General features: G+C 36.6%; 1 protein-coding gene across 1 annotated transcript; it reads left to right on the top strand.

The window, feature by feature from the left end:
* The first annotated feature begins 718 nt into the window (after positions 1–718).
* On the top strand, positions 719–19,103 carry pafah1b1b (platelet-activating factor acetylhydrolase 1b, regulatory subunit 1b). The gene is made up of 11 exons (XM_051093161.1): positions 719–892; positions 5,930–6,181; positions 9,567–9,651; positions 9,758–9,830; positions 9,941–10,149; positions 12,550–12,718; positions 13,170–13,272; positions 13,502–13,730; positions 13,837–13,938; positions 16,837–16,993; positions 17,082–19,103. Exons 2-11 carry the CDS (start codon positions 6,150–6,152, stop codon positions 17,153–17,155), a joined length of 1,233 nt encoding a protein of 410 aa, XP_050949118.1. The 5' UTR covers positions 719–892; positions 5,930–6,149; the 3' UTR covers positions 17,156–19,103.
* The last annotated feature ends 478 nt before the right edge of the window (positions 19,104–19,581 follow it).

The raw sequence follows: 19,581 nt of genomic DNA on the forward strand, positions 1-19,581 counted from the left end.
AGACTCATATATAAACAAAAGCTTTTATTTTGGATGTGATTAATCGCGATTAATCGTTTGAACAGCACTATATATTGTTTTATTAATATTTTGAGTTAGCTTTCATTTTTATATTTGCAGTTTTCATCGTATAAATTTTACGCTTTTAAAAAATATTACAATTTAGGTTATTTTTATTTAAGTTTTGAATTTCCAGTTTAGTTTTTTTTTTTTTTTTTTTAGTTCCATTTGGTAATTTTAGTGCTTCAAATTAAACTTTGATTTTTCATCTAATGAAAATGTTTGTATTTTATTGTATTTTATTTTTGTAGCTTTTTTTAATTTAACAAAAAAGTCAAATAATTTTCGTCCTAGTTAACATTTGCAACGCGTTTACATTAAAAATGGCTCATGCAGAAATGTATATAAAAATTTCGTATGACATGCTTAACCATTTGCACTTATCCATCCTAGTGCACATCATTATGGAATCACATCATTTAAAACAATTTGCAATTAAGTTAACTGTCGTATTAAGTTTGTTTTTATATAAAACCACCATCACACTTGGAAGACCCACTGTTAAAAATTAGGGCATTCATAAATGACAATATTTATTGAAACGTCCCACCAACTAAAAAAAAACCCTCACAAAATGCGGCTCACCCTCAGTGTCAGCTGAAGGTTATGATGTAAGTGACCGCTGTGATCCTCAAGGCGGGCGCGCCCCCGGCCGCACCGTGCGCGTGCCCGTCATCAGTAGACGGTTATGCGGTGCAGAAATCAAGGAGGAGAAACAGCGCTGACTGAGCCGGAAAATCGGAAGTGACTTTCAGCAGAGACATATCTCATTCGTGTTTACTTTTTACCTGGCTGTGTGATCTGGCAGATGAGAAACCCTTCATATAAGAAGGTAAGGATCATTTATATTCGCTGCTAGCTGCGCTGTAGTGAAAGTGAGTCAGGTAAAGTGTGTATGTGGCTGCGAAATTTGCGCCGCCTGCCTGACTGACTCAAAATGGCGGACAGGCCGTTAGAGCAAAATAAGGGTGGGAATATCAGAGAGCGATATAAACTGACGCCGGTAATGGCATAACTTGCATACACACGTAGATACGCAAACAATACCCGTGTTTAATTCCCATCTAACTAAATTAAACTTCTAGCCTGACCTGAAATTTGTGACAGCCGGCCTTAACTGATTTGACCCATACTAATGTTGGCTAGTTCACGTTAGCATCCTATCCACACTAAACTCGTTGAATAAGTAATAACAACTGGTGTCATTCGTGTGTATGTGTATCAAAAGCTCTTTCGTGCTAACGTGGCTTCTTAAAGCCGTTAAAGTTGTATATCAGTGGCTAGTGTGGGTGATATTTGGGATTGGGTGTGACTGATGGTTGAAGGCCGGAGATTGATTACGTCGGTGCCGGTGCATAACTGCATGTTTCGCTATTCTTATGATAATATGCTGTTTATTCTGTCAACAAGGGCGTGTGTGATATGTTGTGTATTGTTTGCTAATTTATAGTCGAGCCGTTCATGATCATAGTTGGCAAACAAATTGTCAACGTTGACTGTCTGGCTGCCGTCATGTTTTGATTCGGTCTTGAAGATGGAATGTTTTTGAATGATGAGATAAATAAGCAATGTTATTAAATGTCATTCCGAGCCATCGAAAACGTAATGTTGAGCAGACTTTAATAAATATTGACTAAGCTAAATTCCGGTTATATAAACATAACCAGCTCAAGAATCATGACATGTAAAGGTGTGAGCGCTTGCCTTGATCCGGATAACACTTGGTTTATATACATGCACGCCTTGGATTATTTAGCTGTCATCACTCTCTCCTACCACGTGGGCGTTGCCTTACTGTGGCTAATGATTATTATTTATCGGGTCTTATTTAATTTTAGGCTACTTGGCCTGAACTTGCCTTACCTCTGACGTCATTCAGTGTGACGTCTTCATTGCAATGTAATTCTAATGCAATTTATTTTATTTTATTTGCTCGTTTTTAACCTACACAGATGAAAATTATACATTTATTTTTATCATTTTATCATTTTTATTTTTGTAAATAAAACGGGTTATCAATTAATTATATACGTTTATAGCCTTTTTTCCACGAATGCATTTAGTGTGCTCCTATATTGAAATTTTTGTAAATTAAGGCCTGCTCACACCAACACAAATGCTTGACACAAAATCCAGTTTGATTTTTATGTGATTTGTTTGCTTGCACCCATTCTAAAAAATGTCTTGAATTAATTAAAATGATGAATGCAACATCTGCAATAATCGGTAGCGGCTGATAAAGCCAGATATCTTCTCTATCTGTCATTGGATAATTGTTTAAAAACAGCTAATGATCAGGGCCAATTATATTGGCAGTCTGAAAACATGTCAGACTGAAACTTGTGTGGAGGAAAATGTCTCTTGTGTAGATTTAGGGCTGTCAAAGTTAATGCAATAATTATGCGTTAATGCAATCTCACTTTAAAAAAAATGTAGCATAATTAATGCGGGTTCTATTTGATGCTATGAATCACCGGTAGTTCAAGCCAGGGTTGCCAGGTCTGCGTTTTTTTTCTTTCAACAAACATTATTTGTAGCAAGCCGCCCATCCAGTAATCGCAAAAAGCCTTGTGCTGTGTTACGTCTAATAAAAACATAGTCTCATCAGATTAAGTCTGTTTTGTCACAAAATTCAAACCATAAATGCTTAGACTGCTGCATTTATGTTACTCTATAGCAATCGGAATATTCCCAAATACTGAATATTGATGGGAATGATTACGAGATTGTATATTGGAATTTAACTGGTAGTTTTCAACATCATTGTATAACAAAAGCATTGTACATCTTTGTTGCAGCATTTTGATTTTCTTCTAGCATCTCTAGCATACTTTTATACTGCTCATCCTCTGAAGACAAGGTGATTCTGACACACCCATAGACCAGATAACTGCATCAGATCACAATTAAACGAATAAATGGTTAATCCATTATCTCTTCAGTGTGATCTGGGTATATATATATGAACAATATTCTTTTTTTAAGTAGAATTTTTTTTTTTTTTTTTTTTTTTTGTTCAAAAGCATTTACCTTTATAAGTGCTTCATACAGTTAAAAGTTCAAAAATTGTAAAAAATCACAGAATCTTGCGCAGTTTTCAGCTGTATTCACGTTGACCACCTTCAAGCATTTTGTTGCTCTGTCACAGACAGCCTCATTCAATGAAAAATTCACAACAGTTTTTCATGTTTGACTTGCTTCAGGCAGCTACCAGAACTAATCCATTCAACCGTACCATGTGCTCCAACATGCTGTCGTTTTAGCACTAGTTTACCCCCTTTTTTTTTTTTTTTTTAAGCCAGTTAAGTGTAAGCCAATAAAAATTTTTTTGTGGCAATAAATTAGCCGAATTTTCCTTTTTGACTTTGCGACTATGCCTGACTTGTTTTGGATATGCATTCTTTATTTATTTATTTATTCATTCATTTATTTATTAAAATTGTAACCCTGGTCCACAAAAACCAGTCGTAAGTATAAGTTAAATAAGCTTTCCATTAATGCATGGTTTGTTAAGACATGACAGTATTTGGCTGAAATACAACCATTTGAATATCTGGAATCTGAGGGTTATCTACACTGTATGATGAATGAATCTCTTACCACACACTGCACATGTCTGCGTGTTACGGCTCCGACGTGGCAACCGGAGTAGATCGCGGCTTCGGCATGTGTTTCGACCCCCTGTACTGCACACGCCTGCGGCGCATTACTGCTCTGAAGCGGCCACTCTAGTCAATGCTTGTGTTTATACCCGCCGCTACACATCCCCCAACAATTCGAATTTCCGTAGGCGGGATTTAATTTAATGATATTCTAATGGCCTGCATTGTGACATCATTGCATCCAGAAAACAAACGCTGTAGCTCAAAGGAGCCGTTCGTTGTAGTTCTTGGAAAGAGATTTTTTAAAAACTAAATATCTCCCTTTAGAGTGGACTTTGAGATTTGTAACTTTGTAGATCTTTTTTTATGTTCAAAGATATACACCACACACTGACTAAAACTCAAAAAGTGAAGAAGCATAATAGCACCCCTTTAAAGTTGTTCAAATGAAGTTCTTAGCAATGCATATTACTAATCATAAATTATGTTTTGATATTTTTATGGTTGGAGATTTACAAGATATCTTCATGAAACATGGACTTTATTTAATATCCTAATGATTTTTGGCATAAAAGAACAATCAATAATTTTGGCCCATACAGTGTATTGTTGGCCTTAGCTACAAATATACCCGTGCTACTTGCACTTTGTGGTCCAGGGTCACAATTGAGAATCAGAATTTTTGGGGTTTTCCCATTCTTGTCAATTTTCGTAATCAGAAATGTTCTTTTTGGGGGTTTTTAGAAGTTTGCCTATAACTGCAGCCAGACAATAGACTAGCACTTTTATGATATTGTGATTTAGTCATCTCTGGTAGACAGACATCGTCTTATCTCTGAACAGCCATTGCAGCACAGAGGATTGCTAAAGCATTTTATGTGCATTTCACGTTGCGCATTTGTCTTTATGCTATAACATAGCATTGGCGTGCCCAGGCATGTTTTTGCATAAATCATTACATTATAGAACTTAATGCATAAAACAGTCTCAGTGTAGGTCTAGACACTGTCTCACCAAATCTGGCTTTCTGTGCAAGTTGAACAGTGGTTAATGGAACCCTATCTGAAGCTAGGTGTTTTGGGTTGTGTAATCTTAAATATAGCCAACATCCTGTCTACAGCTATGGCCTTACGTCTGATTGCAATAAAAGAATGTATTTGTATTTTCCATTGGTCCTTTAGTTCATTGATTGGTATTTTAGTAACTATAGCTTTGAGTTTGGTTAATGTCATAATAGGATACTAATGAGAGCTTGAATTTTCTTTTGATGAACAGACATATACTGACCTTTGCTTTTTTTGTAATGCAGGGAAGTTATACAGACTTATTTCCTCTGCTTGGAAAATGAATCATAACTTTAACTATTAGTTGTTTATAAGGCAAGTAATACCTTCACAGAAATGCATCCAATATTACTGATTTGAGCTGCATATATAAGATATTGCATATATAGATATGGCTTAATGTGTTTGTGTGAATGAATGGTGCTCTGTTCTGTCCTCCACTACACATACTTCAGACACACGTTGATATAGGGCTTGTGATAGTTTTTTTCAGCAGCTTCAGAGCGGTTTGCTGTTTTTGACAGAGACATCTCCCCCCACACCCAGGTTGACAGCAAATTATGGTGTCCAGATGTATCTTTGGAATGAAATGCATTAAACGTATTATTTGATATTCTTTCCCAAGTCCAAAACATAGCCACATGTCTGAATATCTCATCCCCTCTGAAGGCCAGATTAGGCATTTTTCACCTGCGTCAAGCTATTTTAGTTTGCACTGCACAGATTAGAGTGGATATTTGCAGACTGTCAAAACCGACTGAAAGGATTACAAAGTCTTGTCTTAGTCCCCAACGCCCCACTTTTCGTCTGGACAACTGTTTTGCAGGACCACCATCCCCTCAGGATTAGCAGAGGAGATTTAAGCCACGACACCTCCAGCACTTCCAGTCTGGTTGTCATTTGAGGGGCTAAATGTTACTGTGGATGTTTGGGTTGGCTGTGATGGTTTCTAGTGAGCACACGTGGCCAGAATGGCAGTTTGATTTAATATAAGTTAGAAACTGAGTATGAATGCTAATAGATAAATAATTGCTCCATCTTTTATTGAAAGGCTTTTGGTCTGGCTAAATGGTTGAGGGCATTTTAGACTTGAGTCAGGTCAAGGTCAGAATTATTGCCGCTTCACATTTATCTTGTATTAACTGTGTGTGTGTGTTTCTTTTTCTAATGAATCTCTTTTTGTCCCCTTATTATTTTCCCTAGATGGCAAGTGGATCAAATTGGTGTTAGTTCCAGTGGGTCATCAATTTTGTCTTGTGTGCCGCTGTGGACGAAGTCTCCAAGCTGCAAAAGTGACATTGGTTTGAACAAGAGTGTGAGATTGCGTGCCTCATCCAGCAATTCGTTCTGCTGAGGAGCTGCTTGGGACTGTTTGCCAGCTCCCTACTTGGGGCAGAGACAGCGCCCCCACCCTCCTGCCAAAATGGTGCTGTCACAGAGGCAACGAGATGAACTGTGAGTCCATATTCTCACGTACTCAAAACATACAGATCTGTGTCTGGCACATTAATAGCCTATGAAATTTGAAATTCTGTCACTTAACTTATTGTCCAAAAAACAAGTCACAAGGTCACACTAAACACTGATAAATCATATTGCTGTTTAAGCCAATTTATTACATTCAGAAAGTATGTAAAATACTGGTAAACAAAACTGAATGTTTATAATGTTTAGCTTTATTTAAACATTTTAGTTCCTCTCTCTCCACAACAAATACTTTAAATTTATCTTTATTCAAAACAGAACATGATAGAAAAATGTAAGTATATAACCAGCATAAATTATAGTGGTATTCACCATTTTCATAAATGAACATTTACTATAAACACCAAGTTTAATTAAAAATTAATTAAAGCAAAACTGAAACTGCAAGAGTGTGGGCAATACGTTATGGGCTAGCACACCTTTCTCATTTGGCATGTATCCAAATGCATTCACTTTGCGCATGTTCTTCATGCTTGGCATTAATTGAGTTGTATATGCAACTTTGGAATACAAGTTGCAGCACGTTTCAGATGTTTTAAAAAAGTAACGTGTATTCCTGCAAATACAGTGTTCATTTGACTATAAAATGGGTAGATATCAGTATGCGATTACAGTGTAACCTGACATTAAGTGCAATTCAGTGAACTAGTAAAAAGCGTGACTGCCTGCGCCTCAGGGAGCATCCTGTGACAGCTAGTTAGCTTTAATATTTCATAAAGCCTCTAGACTGAGGAGTGGAGGAGGGGTTCATATTTGCATGACCATCCTTGTGCATTCATTCTTCACGCTTCGCGTAACCCTAGGGGTCTCTGGGTAATCTTGGGTGCACTGGAAATCTGTGAATTTCTTAATTCACTTATTTAAAGAGTGACTGATGATGAAACTGTGAAAATAGGTTATGATATAGGTGAAAGGGCAGTTCTGTCTGATATTTGATGAACATGTTTCAGATGCGTCATTGTTAGCTGACTGCCTTATTTGGAAGAAAAGTTATTGTTGGAAGCTTGTACTTGTGCTTAAGCATTACAAACATCTAAAGATTTAACCAGTTGAGGCCAAAGATTGTAATCAGCAGATCACTGAATAATCAATACACTAAAGTTAAGTCACACTTTATAATTGTCATTTCTGATCTACACCAAATTACCATGTCAAACTTTTTTTATTAAGGGGTGTGCAGTTATTGACACAAAATAACCTCTATTTTTGTGCTTTCATGCTGAAACCTTGGGTGGTTTAGTCAGCCAATTCACTCAAATTTTCATATTTTTCGTATTCTGTGCGGTGGTTGATTCAAAGCGGTGACAGAAATTAAGTTTTCCAGGGGCGATAATTACCCTTAATGAATTTAAAACGTCTATTCACATAAGAACTATGATTCTATCTTCTATTGATTCAGAATGATTCACAAATTAAAAAAAAATAGAAGTGTTTGTTAATAATGTGATGTTGGAACTAAAAAAGCAAAAAAGTCTAAAAGTCAGCTGTGAGAGCGGTGCAGCATCTGGACATTTTAGAGATGGCACACGTGCAACAGCAGTTGAGTATCTGTAAGCAGTGCAGGAGGAACAACAATTGTGTTGACAATGTAAATGAGTGTATGCATTGGAAACATGATGCTGCTTATGTTTCTGATATGAACTCTCATTTCTTAACATTGATGTTGAGAAATGTGGGTTGTTTTGCATTGAAGCAGTAAATTTAACTAACTTAAATTTAGGAGCACAATCAAAAATTTTAGGAGCATCTTCTAATCAATAATCAAAACTGATAAAAAAAAAATTGAATTAGCCTTACCATTATGAGGTCATATTTTACTCCTTAAAGTGATTTACAGGGGAATTTTTTTATTTTTGTAAAGTAATTTTTCTAACTTTATTAAAAGTATGTCATTTAAAAAGCATTTATAAGCTTTTTAAAATTTCTAATAAAAAAAATAAAATAAGAATAAGTTAGCAATCAAATGAAATCAGTATTAACAAAAATAATTTGTAATATAGAGGTGGTGCAGAGGAACACAAAAGTGGCTTGTAGGTGTATTTTCAGACTTATTGAGGCTCAGAGGTGGCATGAGTGCAATTAAAATGGACAAAATAGAACAAAATCAGGCTATAGACAATGTAAGTTACTTAATATTGTTGTTTACTTAACTGTTGTATTGCATCAATATAACATTTGCAAACTCTTTTAATAATCATTAAAAGCTGTCACTTATCTTAGTTCATCACTTCTGAAATGATCGCACTGTAGAGCCCTGACAATGGATATTTTTCCCTGTCTGCTGCTTGTCACAGTTTAGGGTAGGAGCTAGTGAAGGGTTTGAGACCGCAAAATGTTCTTGTAATGCCATCAGGCAGTCAGTGCCATAATATTTACACTATTCAGAAAGCTAACCTATGAATGGTTTGCTTATAATTGTCTGTGTAGCTGACATTGGGATTGGAGAAAGTATTTTTCCCTTTAAATGCAGTTTTTGCCTATAGTTACTGGCCTGCTTGTGTTCCACTCGGTTTTCTTCAGAAAAGTCACTGTTACTAAAACTAGTCTCGAAGGTGCTGACATCACTGTCTAAATTTAGACCATTGGCCAGCCCATGAAATATTCACCATCATCTGAAGAGGTGAAAGTCTCATTTACATAACGAAGCACAAGCAAGAGAAAAGAAGAGGCTGTGTTTCGAGAGACGGAGTGAAAGTGCTCAGTCCTCCATTTTGCCATTTCCTGCTGTGTCATTTGAGACTTTTTCCATCCTCAGTGGTGAGTGTCCATGACAACCAGGGCACTGTGTTTTGGTTACTTCCCTGGTCCTTTTTTTCTCTCCTCAGTCTCCACCTTTGTTAGGAGATGGAACTTTCTTACTGAGTTGTGCTGCTGGAACTGCTTTCTTTGTTGCATGTTGGACACGAATATTGCATCACCAAAACATCTATCCAAAGCAGACGAATGGCCTTGTTCACACTGCAGCTAAATGTATTTGTCGCTTCTCTTTAATTTTGTTCTGTACACACAGTCTCTTCGTAACAGTAATCTATCTGATTCAAATCTGCATTTGAATGCCATTGTCACTCCTAAAACTTTGCAGTCTATACTTGTCCAATGAGTTTTGATGTCCCTAACAAAATTTACATGGATCTGTAGTCATGTGACCTGCTACATATTGACTTCATCTCTTTGTCACTGCTAATGTGATAAGTGCAGTCTCATCATTGATCATTTACCGTACTTCCATTAAATCTAAATGGATTTGGGTGATGATCACACACTGATAATGTTCCCATAGAGGGAATTTTTATTAAAGCTTAGCGCCATGATTACACTTTTCCTTGTCTAATAAAATCACCTCTTTTTCTTTCAGAAATCGAGCAATAGCAGATTATTTGCGCTCTAATGGCTATGAAGAAGCATATTCTGTTTTTAAGAAGGAGGCAGAGTTGGATATGGTAATAGTGTATTTTCACACTAAGCTTCAAAATGGAAAAAAAAAAACAAAGAAAAAATCCCATTTGATGTATTAGTAAGTCTCATTCTCACTTGTAATTTCCTCAGAATGAAGAGTTGGATAAGAAGTATGCAGGCCTTTTGGAAAAGAAATGGACTTCAGTCATCAGATTACAAAAAAAAGGTCAGTAAATTGTTTATTCAGTATTATAAAATGGGCAGTATCTCTAAAACAAAAGCACGGGTGTCAATTTGTCAAGATAAACAATCCCAGTTTTCCTGTATTTTGTTAGGTAATGGAGTTGGAGTCCAAACTAAATGAAGCTAAGGAGGAGATCACTTTAGGAGGCCCAGTGGGACAGAAACGAGACCCCAAAGAGTGGATCCCACGCCCGCCTGAGAAGTACGCCCTCAGCGGCCACAGAAGCCCTGTCACACGCGTCATCTTCCACCCTGTGTTCAGCCTCATGGTCTCCGCCTCAGAGGACGCTACTATAAAGGTGTTTGTTTTTTGTTTTTTTTCCCGAATGACTTTGATAGGCAGTGGAAGGATGTATGCATATGCTGTATAAATGTTGTCTTGTGCCATTTTTCAGTTTTCAAATCCATCTGCTCTCATTCTTTTCTGCTGAGTCACTGACTATCTCCATGGAGAAATCGTGATGCTCTGGTTTCCCAGGGCAACGGCGCAGTGAGCAGTTCTCTGGACACCAGGCACTGCAGTTATAAGCGTTCTCAGCCTATGTTTCTATCAGATCTTTCTTTATGCGTTTCTTTGTCAAGATGTGGATTGACCACAAATAAATATTACAGCTAAAGTGCTGGATTTTGCATCACGGTTTTATAGCTCTCTCCTATATTCTTTGTCTAACCTGTTGCCATTTGCAGTTGAAGCAGTATACTATTTCTGTGCCAAGTTTAACACCTGCTATTCATTTTTGCTACTGTAGAGCCCTATGAAATCTGTTTTATTTTTTTTCCAAATTCCATTTTATTTTTTCCCAAATTTTGTTTTAATAATCAAATCATATTTTATTTAGAAAGCATGTCTAATTAATTGAAATAATGAAACTTGCATAATTTAACAGCACTTTATTAAAAGTGCTTTTATTAAAAATTTAATTTTTAAGGCCTTATGATTTTCTTTTTTTTTTCTCAAATTTTTATTGTTATTTTTACCAAATCCTATGTTTTCCATTCATTTTCTAGATTATTTTTTGATGGTTTCATTAAATTTAATAATCAAAAGCATCTCTAAATCATTTATTTTAATTTAAAAAATATATGTATGTATATGTGTGTATGTGTGTATATATATATATATATATAATTTTATTTATTTATTTAATTTTTTTTCTGGAAATTCTGTCTTGTGTATTTACATTTTTCTGTTAAATAAATTCTGGTTTATTATTATAATTATTATTATTATTATTATTATTATTATTGCTAAATACTCCTTAAAAACAATGTTTTAATAACAATTTTATTGGAAGTAGTGTTATCATTACATTAAGTCATATTTTAGTCACAGTTTCAGAGCGGTTTTGTTTACTACACACATACTAAAGTGCGCATGATGCTCACAGTAATTTCAGTGTATGCCGTCTCGCCAAATGAGGACATGAATACATGAGCAACATTTCCAGAACTGCTCTGAAGTTTTTTCATAAGCATTTTACAGTTTCTTTTGAGAGAAACTATTGTCATACCATATATCCACAGAAATGTAAAGGTGTAAATACACTGCAACTCGTCAAAATAAGTTTGGTTTAACTTGAAGACATATATTACTATTGTTTAGTAGATTGTACGTAATACTACTACTACTGTTATTACTAAAATTGTTAAAACTTTATTTTAAGGAATAATCACACAATATTTCTTTCATGTTTTAATTTTAGTAGTAACTTTGCCCAAAAAAAAAAAGTTTAATTTTCATTTGATTTAAAATAAGTTAAATTAATATTTTATGCCTTCATTTGATAACCCTAAAAATTTCAATGTTGTAAAAATTAACTTAAATTAAGTTGTTTTTATGCATTCAAATAATTAGACATGCTTAAACAGGATTTGGTAACATTAAAACAGAAGGTGAGGGGAATTTCTTAGGGCCCTAAACATGTTATTTTTGTTAAACTTTAAATAAATTGATGTTAAATTGTATAAGTTTCATCATTTTAATTTAAGAGTCCATAAAAATTTAAATGGAAAAAACGGAATCCAGAAAAATTAAAATGGGAAAAAACTGAATTTGGAAAAAAATAAAACTTTGGAAAAAAATAAAAAAAATAGAGAAATAGAAGTTCCATAGAGCACTAAAGTCCTATTTTTGTCACAGTTTCTTCATTCATGTACTTGTATATTGAAGCAGCAGAGGCTGAAAACACTGTGAGCGTTACGCGTGCTTCAGTATGTGTGTAGAAACGAAACAGTGCGTCTGTGACATTCATTCACACAGACACGCAGAACATGCAGGATTCATATTTAAATAGAATTTTGGCATCTTAATATTCTCCGACACTAGTACCGACCTAAATCCTAGATCCCTGCTACTCTGTGTTTAATGTTCTGAATTAGAGCTGTAGTGTAAAACAGGGCTTGCACAACAACAGTTGTACTAGTTGTCCAAATAAGTAACTGACTAGTCAGTGTGTTAATATTTGCCTTATGTAAATGATACAGTCTTTGGTGTTTTGGTGTCAGCTTTAGTGTGTGTGGTGCATTGAATGATGCAAAAACATTGCATTGGTGTAGTTTGATTCTGAAAAATGAATTCTGTGTGCTCGGAGCACTTAAATGTCTTGCTCAAGCTTCACAAACAGTTTGAAAGCATGCAAAATTATTCTAAATGACTTTGAAACAGGTTTGTAAATATGTTCCATTGCATTGTTTTGCAGGTTTGGGACTACGAGGCTGGGGATTTCGAGCGTACCCTGAAGGGTCACACTGACTCTGTGCAGGACATCTCCTTTGATCAGACTGGAAAGCTGCTGGCTTCTTGCTCTGCAGACATGACCATCAAACTCTGGGACTTCCAGGGCTTTGAGTGCATCAGGACCATGCATGGTACATATTTCCTGCTTTTGCTACTACCACATTATTAACATTATTCAAATCTGCTGCTGGAAGAACTTCCTTGAATGGCCTTTGACCCAGCATGTACTGCAGCCACCTCCAATATAGGCTTAAAGCTTACTGGGATCCTTATTAGTGTGCTGGAGAATCCTCTCTCTGGATGCTGAGACTCAGTCAGGACCTGTTGGTCCAGGGGGAGGGGTAAAGGTTTGTTTGGGGGCAGGATTAACCAGGCTGACAGCTTTAATCTCTCTCTCAAATAACAAAGGTGCCTCTTTTAATCATATGCTGTAAATCCCGTCCTGTACGTCAGTCAGTAAATGACCTTCTGTTTTTTTATTTTTTTGTGACGTTGGATCGTTATGCCACAAGTCAAAAGTCCTGTTGTTGTAACTAAGCTTTTCCTTGCACCTTATCTCATTTATCTTCCTCACATCCTCAGGACATGATCACAATGTGTCGTCAGTTGCCATCATGCCCAATGGTGATCACATAGTGTCTGCTTCCAGGGATAAGACCATGAAAATGTGGGAAGTGGCCACTGGGTGAGTAATACTAAAGTGCATTGTGTGGGCTAATTGTGATCTGAATGTTGTACTCTTCAAGGATTTAAGTGAGTCACATGCATGGCTCTGAATGTCTTGTAGTTTTTGCAATGTTATTGCCTGTAGACAAGTAATTGCATAATTTGTCTTTTTTTTTTTTGCAAAGCATTGCAAAACATTCTGGAAGACTGTGTGTCAGTATCTAATGATGCTCTCCATCTTGCCTCAGTTACTGTGTGAAGACGTTCACGGGTCACAGGGAGTGGGTGCGTATGGTCCGGCCCAATCAAGACGGCACACTGTTGGCCAGCTGCTCTAATGACCAGACGGTGCGCGTGTGGGTGGTGGCTACCAAGGAGTGTAAGGCCGAGCTGCGGGAGCACGAGCATGTGGTGGAGTGCATTTCTTGGGCCCCTGAAAGTGCACACCCCACCATATCTGAGGCTACAGGCTCTGAGGTACATTGTGTTGGTTGATGTGAGCTTTCCCTTCTTTTCCCATTTCTGCATCATGATCCCCTAGATTGTCTTCTGTTAATAATTTGTTGTTTACACTCCTCTGCAGAACAAGAAGAGTGGAAAGCCTGGGCCATTCCTGCTATCTGGATCCAGAGATAAGACCATTAAAATGTGGGACATAAGTACTGGCATGTGCCTTATGACACTGGTGAGTTAAGCTATAGTTCAGGCAGCTTCACTGAATCATCTATAGTGACACTGCCTGGGCTCAGAATAGGAAATGTTTACTGTATTCCCATTTGTGCCACATAATAATTTTAAAAAAAGCTTAGTTAAATCATAATTATGATGTACAGTACTTTGCAAAAGTTTTAGGCCACTGGTATTTTCACCACCAAAAAAATGGTTTTAAGTCAGTTATTTTTATCTTGTGCTGTAGGGTTTTTTTTTTTTTTTTTTTTGCAGGTAGGTTTCTTGAAGCATCTTGTAGAAGCTGCCACAGTTCTTCTGGATTTAGTCTGTCTCAGTTTTTTCTGTTTCTTCATGTCATTCCAGTTATACTGGATGATCATGAGATCAGATCTCTGTGTGGGGCACTGGCTGTTGTCAGACTTTTTGCGCAAACAAAAATCTCACTGGATTATTAAAATTAATGGCAAAATTGATGTTTGGAAATGTAAACTGATATTTCCTACTGACACACTACAGCAAAAGATAGAAATAACTGACTTAAAACCATTTTGTTGGTGAAAATACTAGTGGCATAGGACTTTTGCACAGCACTGTATATCAAATGTAAAAATACACAATGTCATAATCATGACATAAGTTGAAATTAAAAAATAAGTCAAAGAAATAACTGTTGATATTGACATAACTGAAGATAACTGTTGATATTGACATAAGTTATCAATAAATGTATGAAATTAACATACTAAATTATGATATTTGCAAAATGTTGTAAGCAAAAAAAGGTCTGTTATCAATCGTGTAATGATGCATGGTTCACACAGAAGTCACTTTCAAACAAAGCAAATTGCTGTTGGTGGTGACTTTTTAACCCATTAAGAAATCTGCGTGGCAAATTTGTGTGAAATTCCTGATTGTGTAGATTCCTATTAAAATTTGACTGAATCTGTCATAATTATGAGATAAAAGGTTGAATTTAAAGTTGAAATTATGAGATGCTAAGTAATACTTGACAAATCTAAATGTTTTTTCAGAGTTATCAAAATTGCAGTTTCAGAGTCCGTTTCAGCTTCTCATGATTTTTGTCATATTTTTGACATTTTTTTTTAATCATACAAAATAATTGAATCTTGTGTCATAACTAATGACTTGCCATAGCATGACTTTTTTTTTTTTTTTTTTTTTTTTTTTTTTTTCTTATTTGTGGTTAATATTGGCTACCAAACATTGATTCAATGATCAATATTGTCAAACAGTAATATTTTACACTCACTACGTTTACATGGCCATCAGTAATCTAATTATTTACCTTATTCTGAATGAGACAATATTGTGATTAAGGTGTTTCCATGAGTTGCTTTTAGAGTATTCCTTTCAAGTTCCCGTTTTACGTGTTATAGTACATAGATCGATTAATGGTACGCGTCTTATGTCCCCACATGACACCATCCAATGGCATCAACATTCAGTTTGTCTTCGTTGTGGTGTCACATACAGTTTTGGGTGTTTCATTTTTAATTTTACGAAACCTTCAAGTGCAGTTAATTATTTGTCATGCTATACATGCAAACATGCAGGTTTTTTTTAATCTAAGTGAAATAAAGAGTCAATAACAGTCCAGTTAAATAATGAGTGAAAGAGGAGATGTTTAAAGTAGCAGCTGATTCCTTCTGTTTCATTTCTTATGCTGTTATTGGAAAGTTACATTGCATTGTGGGGTGCAGTACCTAGCATTGTGTGCTCTATTTTGTGTTGCATTTTTTGTGAAAGTCCACGGTATTCCATGTGTATATTTCCATGTGTAAATTTTAGATTGGAATAGTTGTACTATTTTGAACATGGGCACTGTTTACACATATATAATACTGTATTACTGCTCTGTATTTGATTGATTGGTAAAACTTAAGCAAACCACATTTTCATATATTCATTTAAAGGAGTTTAAAGTCCACTTCCAAAACAAAGATTCACATGTAATATACTCACCCCCTTGTCATCCAAGATGTTCATGTCTTTCTTTCTTCAGTTGTAAAGAGATTGTTTTTTGAGGAAAACATTTCAGAATTTTTCTCCATATAATGGACCTATGGTGCCCCGATTTTGAACTTCCAAAATGCAGTTTAAATGCAGCTTCAAACGATCCCAAATGCATTTGTAAATGATCCCAGCAGAGGAAGAAGGGTCTTATCTAGCGTAACAATCTGTATTTTAATAGTTTATATACTACTTACTGTCAAACGATCGTCTTGTCTTACTCTGTCTGGACTGTTTTTTTTCTGGTTCATGACAGTTAGTGTATGTCGAAAAACTCCCATCTCATGTTTTCCTACATCGTCCTATATCGCTGTTTTACCTTTTTTGTAAAGGGTGTTTGATCTTCTTTGCATGTTCACTTTGCAAAGACTGGGTTGGAACTTCTGCAGTGATGTAGGATGATTTTGAAATGATTTTTGAAGTTGAGGGAGAAAATATGATTGGAGTTTTTCAACATACCCTAACCCTTGAGCCAGAATACACAGAGTTCAGGGAGAGCAAGACAAGATGAGCGTTTGAGAATAAAAAGTATTTAAATTGTATTTTTTTTAAATAAAAAAAAAATAACACATCGTTTCGCTAGATAAAACCCTTCTACCTCAGCTGGGATCATTTACAACCACATTTGAGATAGTTTGAAGCTGCATTTAAACTGCATTTTGGAAGTTCAAAATCGGGGCACCATATCAGTCCATTATATGGAGAAAAATGCTGAAATGTTTTCCTCAAAAAACACAATTTCTTTACGACTGAAGAAAGAAAGACATATTGGAAGTGGACTTCTCCTTTAAGAGACTTTTTTTTAGATCTACTGAATCATATGACTAATTTTTGTTCATCATTTCTCATTTTTCATTCATCTTTTACTTCTCTCGCCTTTCAGGTCGGTCATGATAACTGGGTGCGTGGAGTGCTGTTCCATCCTGGTGGCAGATTTGTAGTGAGCTGTGCTGATGACAAGACCCTTCGTATCTGGGATTATAAGAACAAGCGCTGCATGAAGACCCTGAGTGCCCATGAACACTTTGTTACCTCTCTGGGTAAGCCAAGCAGATGTTGTTGAAATGAAATGGTGACGTTTGGTCTAATTATTTTAAATCAATGAAATAATCATCCTTCCTTCCACAGATTTCCACAAGACTTCTCCTTACGTGGTGACAGGAAGTGTAGATCAAACGGTCAAAGTGTGGGAATGTCGCTGATCGCCATAGGATCCGCCACTTCCCTTTTCCCCCTGATGCCACCACTTTGGCCACTCCCACACCTGCTCTTCAGGATGCACTCATTACTATGGTTACCACCTCATCCAGCTCTCTTCTAATAACTATTGTCCTTTTATGTAAATTACTCTGGATGTAGTTTGAGCTTATTAAATGTTACACGAGACACTCACAAGGAAAAAAAAAGAAATAAGTAAAAAGTAAAACAAGTATTCTTGCATGGTGAATCCAGACCTTGTATACTGTAAATTTTTGCTTCTCCTCATCTAAAGTACCGTAGGGATGCAGAGCACAGGTGTTGCTCTCGCCTCAAGCGTTAATGAACAGAAGGCAGAATGATGCTGTTTGGGGAATTCAGGATACAGGGCACTCTAAACCGTTCTGTTGGACGTTTACGTTTTCTTTTCTGACATTTGTCACATTCTGCTTTACAGAAAAGAGACTTTTAAACACTTAAACTGACTGAAGATGAACAGCTTGACATGTCTGTTCCACGGGATCTGTAATGTAATTTAACCGTGTGAACGCCTGGATGCTCAGTTCTCCCCTTTTCAAGAAGCTTCACATTCGTCACTTTAAGAAGTGGTAACAACTTCAGTTCACATTATTGAACCGTTCTCATCCTTTTCAGTCCTTTTCCATTAAAAAAAAACAAACAAACAAGCAAATCTACATGCAATCCCATTAGAAAAGAAAACACAATACAAGAAAAGGAGTTTTATAAGGACATGGATCAGTAAAGTGCACTTGTCCCTGGAGAAAATAGGGTTTACATTTTGTTTTTTTGTTTTTGGCTTTCTTTTTTTTGTACAGAAGATATAATTCTGACACCCTCCATCGCCACGTCTTGGTAGTGGAGGACTTTGACATACTTTATTTACTGATAGAGGGCAAGTGAAGTGCCATTTTACTCATTCTTAATTGCGCACATTCACCATTTTCAGGACTGCGTTCAACATTCGGGACGAGGCTCTCCACACAGATGCAGCTACATCTCATCCACGGTCTGATTTAGTACCTCTGCTATATTTCCCAGATTTCACTCTCCCTCACTATTCTCGAAAATGACTTCATTCGGTCATAGGTTTCATGAACCCCCTCCTCTGCGTCATTGATATAGCGCTTTCATTGCTTCGTCATTCTGCTGCTTGCTTGCCCCATCTGCTGCCTGTCCGCTTGTGCGCGCGTTTGTGAAGACTTCGGGAGACGTTGCCCGTACAGGCTTTTTGACGTACTCCGTGGTACTGCTCAGTGACCTTGTGCCGACGAGCTATCTAGTCAGTCTCTCTTGATTCAGGGAGGTTTTTGGCATTGCAGAGGAAGACACTCGTAGCGGGTGACGCTGGACCTTGTGGAGTTTGAGAGTTCGACGCCTCCACCGTAGATCGACGTGCAATATCTATAGGCTGCTCTGTGTGTTAACTATTACGGTGTGTATGTGTTTTCTATGAACACATTTATAGGAAGATGGCCTCCTGAGGCAGACAGATGAAAGTCCGACAGGAGCGATTTTGCAAATTCTCCACTGGCTGCCGTACGAGGCAACAGTTAGCAACTTATAAGACTACATCAGTGGTGAGTAGTTTGCTGTGCTTGCTGGTCTGCAGCGTACTGTTTCCGACAGTAGAGTCATGTATGCCCAACCACTGCCATCCCAAAGCTGTGTATGTAGAATCTATGGATGTGTGTGTGTGGACGTCACTTCCTGTCTGTGAGCACACAGCGGACTCTGACTCCAGCTATTCGCTTTCTCTGCCTTGTTAATGTACTGAGAATTCCCAATATCGAGGACTTCATTCTGCTTTTTGTGGTCTCACTGTTGACACACACTCGTGCACTCACATAAATAAATAATTGTCCATCAGTATATCTTGATGTCATTGTTTGCAACATAATTAAAATAATAAAATATCTGTAAATATACACCAGACCATATATTGTTGTTGTTTATTCGTTTACATTAGTGGCCAAAATATTGCCATGCTTTTTGTAGGAATAATGCAACATTTTAACCAAAATAGGTGCTGTCGACAGGTCCTTGAAGCAGTATTTATGGAAAAAAGAACTTACAAATAAAATAGAAAATATAGCTGCAAGCAGCAATTAAGGGGCCAAGCACAACACAACCGAGGTAAAATGAAGAGCTAAGGAGCTGTCTTTAATTACTCAGCAAAGACCAGGGTTCTCCAACCTTGCTCCTGGAGATCTACCTTCCTGCAGACTTAAGTTCCAGCTGTGTTTCAACACACCTATCTGTAATTAAGTAGCCCTGAACACCTTGATTAGCTTGATTAGCATTGATTTTCATCATTATCTGAAGATAATCTGAGCCAGTTTTGGTGAAAATTGGACAAACTATCTAGGACGAGTTCGAAAAAGTAAGTATTTCGGAACATTTAAAACTGCAA

Source organism: Labeo rohita, chromosome 21, assembly GCF_022985175.1.
Source record: "Labeo rohita strain BAU-BD-2019 chromosome 21, IGBB_LRoh.1.0, whole genome shotgun sequence".
NCBI lineage: Eukaryota > Metazoa > Chordata > Actinopteri > Cypriniformes > Cyprinidae > Labeo > Labeo rohita.